The sequence below is a fragment of the Myotis davidii genome, unplaced genomic scaffold (assembly GCF_000327345.1).
Source record: "Myotis davidii unplaced genomic scaffold, ASM32734v1 scaffold292, whole genome shotgun sequence".
NCBI lineage: Eukaryota > Metazoa > Chordata > Mammalia > Chiroptera > Vespertilionidae > Myotis > Myotis davidii.
In genome coordinates, this window is record NW_006285042.1 from 1,456,253 (window position 1) to 1,463,435 (window position 7,183).

General features: G+C 42.5%; 1 protein-coding gene across 1 annotated transcript in view; it reads left to right on the forward strand.

Moving 5' to 3' along the window:
- The window catches only part of HGD (homogentisate 1,2-dioxygenase), a 42,657-nt gene that overhangs the window by 16,215 nt on the left and 19,259 nt on the right, over positions 1 to 7,183 (forward strand). The window contains exons 5-6 of the mRNA XM_006755353.2: positions 5,000 to 5,059; positions 6,774 to 6,865. Coding sequence (XP_006755416.1) covers positions 5,000 to 5,059; positions 6,774 to 6,865 — 152 coding nt within the window. The remainder of the gene's footprint in view (positions 1 to 4,999; positions 5,060 to 6,773; positions 6,866 to 7,183) is intronic.

Here is a 7,183-nt window from a genome sequence, read left to right on the forward strand (position 1 = left end):
TGAATGAATTCATGTAAAAAGATTGCACACAAAAACGTTGACACTGAAGGACCTCAGCAGGATGCAGGTCCCAGGAGACAGGCTGGGCCAGGACAACTCAGCACAGGAAGAGCATAAATAAGGTCAGATTGGAAGACCAAGCACAAGACCATTAAAAGGAGGCAAAGCCTGGGTTCAGGAGCCAGGGAGATCATGGATAGTTTGAGACGCCTGTCAGGACAACCTGAGAGTAAAGGGATAGGATGTAGATTACTAAGAGAATCTGAGAGTATTGGCATCAGGTTTTAGCAGAAAAATATTACTTGGTCTACGCCAGTGGTCGGCCAACTCATTAGTCAACAGAGCCAAATATCAACAGTACAACGATTGAAATTTCTTCTGAGAGCCAAATTTTTTCAACTTAAACCATATAGGTAGGTACATTGTTATTAACTTAATTAGGGTACTCCTAAGCTGGCCTTTGCTAAAAACGTCCTCAATCTGATTGAGGCACGTTCGCTGAGGTCGACCCCTTCCAACTCTCCCATCCACACTCAACTCCTGCATGAATTGCGCACCTTCCCGCACTGCGTATCCCGTGGCCCACCTGCACCGCGTCTCCCGTCACCCGACCAACTGACCCTCCCCTCCCCGCCCCACTTCTTCTAATGCCACTTCTACAAAATAGACTTGCCCAGGCCGAAAGCCGACTTTTGCGCATGGGCCACGAAGTTTCAATCGCACTGTACGCGCACGCCCGGACGTGGTATTTTGTGGAAGAGCCACACTCAAGGAGCCAAAGAGCTGCATGTGGCTCTCGAGCCACGGTTTGCCGACCACTGGTCTACACCATCTGTGTTTTCACTTCTAAAATAGAGACAATAGCCCTAGTCAGTTTGGCTCAGTGAAGAGCACATCAGCCTACAGACTGAAGGGTCCCAGGTGCGATTCTGGTCAAGGGCACATGCTCACGTTGCCGGCTTTATCCCCAGAAGGGGGTGTGCAGGAGGCAGCTGATCAATGATTCTCTCTCATCATTGATGTTTTTATCTCTCTCCCCCTCTCCCTTCCTCTCTAAAATCAACAAAACAAATATATTTTAAAATAAAAAAGAGACAATAATAATCATAGGAATCTCAGAGAGTTGTGATAATTAAATGTCATCCAACAAATATTTACAAAGTGACCACTATGTTTCATGCTCTTATGCTGGGTGCTGAGTAATGGATTCAATGCCCTTAGCTTTATACTCAAGGGAAAGGCCAAATGGGAATCCAGGCTTTGTTTGTTGCATTTTTTTTTCATGAAAAAAATGTTATCCAAATCCCACGGAGGCTCACCTTTTTTGTAGCCTCATGATAGGCTTTTGAAAGCCTAAAGTACAGTGACTTGTAGCCTCCTTACTTGTGCTCTTGTCTATTACTCAAAAGAATTCCAAAGAACTCACAGTCTGATTGTTCTTCCACACCAATCATGCTACCTTTTTCCTCAAATTGCTGAGGCATTCAGTGAGTTATTGTTTTATTTTATTCATTCCCCCACCCCTACCCCAGCCCCAGCCCCTGCCACCTTCCCTACTCTGGACTAAAACTCACTGTAGTGGATTACTCTAGGCCTCTCCTAGCCATAGCAGGACTAATAAATGCTGACACAGTGTAAGCACTACTATATCTACAAGTTACTTCCAACCTCTTGGGTAGATGGTACTGACTTCTAACAATATGTCTATCTCTAACCATCCAATGGTTTTGAGAGGATCTAACTCACTTAATCTAAAGTCCAGGGCAATTTTGTAGTGAATCTCAGTACATCAAAGAATCTCGGCGTTGAAAAGTATATTTGAATCATCCAGTCCAACTCCTGATCTTCTGACTCAAAATAACTGAGATCAATTCTCTTGTTTTCTTTTTCTCCCTGGGCATGAATTTCAAATCTTGATAATTAAATGTTGCCACTCATTCCAGTCTTTCTCCTTTGGTAACCTTAAAAAAATATTTTATTCTAACTTTGGACTCCCTCAAATTATTTTTGATCACCTCATTTCTAGTAAGAAGAGCTTATTTTCCAATAAAACTTGTAGAATACTGCTGCAACATATGTGAAGCAATGATAGAACTGAAAGAAGAATTAGATGAATCCCCAGTTATAGTTGGAGATGTCAACACCTCTCTCCCAATAGTCGATAGAACTGGCCCAAAATGAGAAAGGATATGGAAGAATAGGTGGGTTTTTATATTCATAAAGAATTGACTTACATTTTAGAAATAACCATTGTACTTTTAGAAACATTTATCAGTCTACTATTGCCTGAATGTCATTTTGACTTCCAAAAACCTCACAAATTTGCTTTAGTCTTGTTCTTTGAGATATTACTATCAATGTTCTCAGTACCTTATATTTATTCATTCAACCATTCACCACAAATTTATTAAAATTCACTAGTGTCAAGATATTGCATTGAGTCCTACAATGGATTTCATTGTTTTTAAATAATTAAATTTCATTGTTTTTAATAATTAAATTTTAATTATAAAATTACCAGAGGCCTGGTGCATGAAATTCATGCATGAGGGGGAGGGGGGTCCCCTGAGCCCAGCCTGCACCCTCTCCAATCTGGGACTCCTTGGGGGATGTCCGACAGCCAGTTTAGGCCTGATTCTGGGGATCAGGCCTAAATCAGCAGTCAAATATCCTTCCCACAACCTGGAACCATTGGTTCCTAACTGCTCACCTGCCTGCCTGCCTGATCACCCCTAATTGCCCACCTCCTACCAGCCTGATCACCCGTAATGACCTCTGCCTGCTGGCCTGATTGCCCCTAACTGACCCCCTGCTGACCTGGTCACCCCAACTGCCCCTTCTGCCAGTCTGGTCTCCCCACGCAGCCTGCTGTTCTGTTTGGTCGTTACTGTTACTGTGACGGCATCCTGGACAATTTGCATATTCCTCTATTATTAGTATAGATTATATTGATAAATAGGAGGTTATTTACCAATAATATATAGTATGAATAAAATAAATGATTAAAAAGTTATAGGACTAAATCAGAAGCTCTTCTCTGAAGTAAATTATATAAATGTTTCTAAAAGTACAATGGTTATTTCTAAAATGTAAGTCAATTCTTTATTCTGCCCCCATTCTGGGGGCTCACAGAATAAGTGGGAGCAGAAGCAGTAACAGAACTCAGGTCTCCTGGTTCAGCCCAATGCACAGCCAGCCTCCTTTGGATCAGGGGGTAATTGCTCCACAGCATGCAATTAAGTTGAACATCTGGAGTTGGCAGATGGTTCTATCCTTTATTCCATGGACTCTTCCTTTTTATCCTTTCCCCAGATCTCCCTCCTCACATTCAGCAGCATATCACACAAAGCTCCTAGCCAGAATCTTGCCTGAAGGTACAAAGCTCACTTCTTCTTCTGGGCACTGGGTTTGATAGAACCACCTTGCAGTCTTTATCATCCTTCATGATATGCTGAATTTAGACCCTGTACAATCTGCTACCATCAGATCCAGCAGATAAACTACTCCTCTCCCTATACCATCTCTATCATTTGAAGGACATCCCTTTTTGCATTAGGAAAGGTTCTTTGAGGCCACTGCTCATCCAGGATGTGAGCCCTATTAAGTGCTTCTCTGTGGCCCTTCCTGGTGTCTGGGGAATATCCTCCTAGCTCAATGGTTCTCAACCAGGGGAAATTTGTTCCCCAAGTGACATTTAACAATGGAGACACTTTGGATCATTACAACTTAAGAGATTGCTACTGGCATCTAGTGAGTAGAGGTCAGGGATGCTGTTAAACATCCTATGATGCACAGTACAGCCCCTCACAACAGAGAATTATTCACTGCAAAATGTCAGTAGTGCCAAGGTTGAAAAACCCTTTCTAGATCCTTGCTCTCAGGTTCTCTCTCTTTTCCCAGGAAATATCATCTTGAATGAATTAGTCCTAAATATTTCCCTGCTTTCTGAAGCATGATTTCAACAGCGTTCCTCAAATCAACATTTTACATTCTTTTTAAGTAGTCCCAAAATGTGATCCTCTGTGTTGCTTTTAAGAAATAAAGGCTGCTGTGTGACTGTGTGAATCGGAGAGGCAGAACAATCCCAGCACGGCCTTTCCATTTGCTGCTTGCTTTCCCCTCCCCGAATCCCAACCATGACTGCCTCTCTGAAATACAGAATGAGCTGAGCCCAGTGTCTTAATGGGCCCTACCTAGCCAGTGGGGCCATTCCTTGGGGTGCAGTTCGCCCCACGGAGTGTCCCGAGGCTGCTAGGTTTATCAGCTGCCAGTCTGGCTGGGTCGGGCCTGCTGCCAGACTGATTGATAAGTATGGGGCTGACTCTGAGTAGGGCCTGGACCTGCTGGTTTTTCTCCCCACTTCCTTAGATCATTTCATTATTAAATTAAAGATTGTTGTGATTTAAACTGAACTGTCAGGCAGCCTGGGGACAAATGTAGGGTTTGGTGGAAAAAAAAATTGAACCTGGTACTGCAGTTACCAAATTCAATCTCGGCTGGGTGCTTTTTCTTTCGCTTCAAGAAATAATTCAAAACTCCAAGGGCTGGCAGGAGAAGTAGAACCTTCTCCTGCTGTGTCCGGGGCCCACACAGAGAGGCTGGCGTGCCAGCAAAGGGAGCTGATTATAAATAGCATTAGAAGCAGCATCGGTCAAAACTCACTGGTGTGCCTGAGCCAAATGCTAAAAGAAATAAACAGTTTCTGAAATAAGAAGCAACGGTTTTTTTTAAAAAAAAAAATTTTGTAATTCAAAGTGCTGATGAACAAAGACAATATATATGCATATGAATTACACACACACACACACACACACACACACACACACACCAAATGAGCCCCTTTAAGGAAATGATGGATAATTATTAAATTTAAAATAACAAAAATCACAAGTAGTCAGAATCACAAGGTCCTTTTTCTGTGTAATAGGTGCTTTTTATTTAGAAAGTCTATGGTTTCCCCATTGTGAAATCATTTTCCTGTATGTGTATTTTTTTCCAGCTTAGATGGAAACCATTTGAGATTCCAAAAGCATCTCAGAAGAAGGTGGACTTTGTGAGTGTAAGTCAATGCTGCCCACACCTTCCCGCTGTTCCTTCTCTCTTCCGCCATGAGTGATCCAGCCATTTGCGGGTTGAATGCCAGGCAGAAGCAGCCTTAGAGGCGGGCAGCCGGCACAGCACCATCTGCCTCTGCTTTCCGCACTGCCCATTGATGTCTTACTTACAGGCACCATCTCCCCCCTGACACCAAAGGGCACTCGAGGGCTATTTACAACATCTCCCAACAGCCAACGGAAATTGAGCTTTTACCTTCCTAGGTTCCTTTGTTTTGGAGAACAAAGACTCCTTTGGTAGTCTGGTGAAGGCTGTGTTCTTAAATGCATAAAATAAATTACATAAAATGACAAAGAAGCCGGTTATATTGAAATACAATGATGAAAATATTAAAATAAATTTGGTTTGGTTTATAATAAGCATGCTTCCTTATTAATGCACTAAATCACAAAATCTATGAGAAGATCTAATAACTCTGGTTATTAGAAGTATGAATATAAATGATATTTTGGTATATCTGTAACAACTCTAATGTGATGTAAAATGATCCATAATTTCTATCAGTGTCAAGGTTACAGGCACCTCTAATACTGCTGTAGTTTGTTGCTTATGTCCACATTAACTGAAGGAAATGATAAATTTCAGTCAGAGATTAGTGAAAACAAATATATAATTTGTTTTCCCATTCAAATTCAGAAACTCTCCAAAATGATCCCCTGAATAGGATCAACTCAGGCCAGCAATTCTGGTTAGGACAATGCTGATTAGAAGTTCTGCTTGGTAGTAATAGATGCTGAGAGTATAGGAACACCTGTGCTCAGAGCAAGGCATATCAGGGAGGAAGAGAGGAGCTGTAAGGAGGTGGGGCTCAAAAAAGCTAGTGGAAGATTCTGCAGACCAACCTCAGGTCATGGTTTATGTAGGGAGAGTCCAGATGTCCAGCCTTAGGCCAGAATGTTTGTATCATGTTGACCTCCTCACCCACATTAAATGTTCCAACCCCTATATAGACTCATCTAAGTAGCCCCCAAACTTGGAAATTGAATTAAAATACAAAAAGAAGTCCTCCACCCCGTGTGAATCATGGATATCTGGAGGAACAGAACTCTCTCCTTGTGGGCTCTCAGTGTACAGGTTTGGGGCTGAGGGCAGCTTTAGATGGCCTGAGTGTTACAGTTTCTTGGACTGCGGATGATCAGCAGAGGGTTACAGTTGGTCAGAGCTCTCCCCTTTGCCTTGTTCTGGGGAGATTAGTGCTGACCCTATTCCTAAGCAGAGGAGTGCCCACATGGTCTGGGGTATTTGAGGGGCATTGACTGGTGCCTAATGGTGCAGTCTTCCTCCCCAAGCCTCCTGGATATCTGATTTTACCTCCAATAGAAACTTTCCTTCAGGTTGATCTAAGTACAAAAATGATGAAAGGCTCTAATCAATTGATGCTCTATAAGTTCATCTGATGCAGCAATTAAGACAATCCATGGCAGGTAACTAAGGTGAACCACCATGGCAGGTAACTAAGGTGAACCACCATCTACCAAACATAAGTCAATAAATTTTGGACTCCCCATAAGTAACCTGAATCCCAAATGTCCCACTGGTCCCAAAGGGAAGACACTTGTACTAGAACTTTGTCTCATGGCCCTCGGGTACCAGGAGGAGGGGTAGCCTCTTAGGTACTATTCATGTTCACTCTTCCTTTTTCTTTGGGTCTCGCCCAGGGCCTGCACACCTTATGTGGAGCTGGAGACATCAGGTCTAACAATGGGCTTGCTGTCCACATTTTCCTCTGCAACACCTCCATGGGGGACAGGTAAGTGACTCAGTCCTGAGGTAGGACAGCCTTTTTCCCCAAAAGCTGCTGACCAGAGGGTAAAATCTGGATTGTTGTTTTTGTCATTGATTCTTCCCCAGAGCAATGTTGACATGCATTTATTAATAATGACAATAAGTGAGTATTTTTATCGTGATAGACTCCTGTGACCTAAACAAGAATGTCACATAACAATGCAAATCGAAAAAGGACAACGGGACACTGGAAAGCAGGAGTAGTCCAAGAGGCATTTTGGCTTTAACCAGATTTGAGTTAGAATATTCTTTTTTTTTTAAATATATTTTTTATTGATTAAGG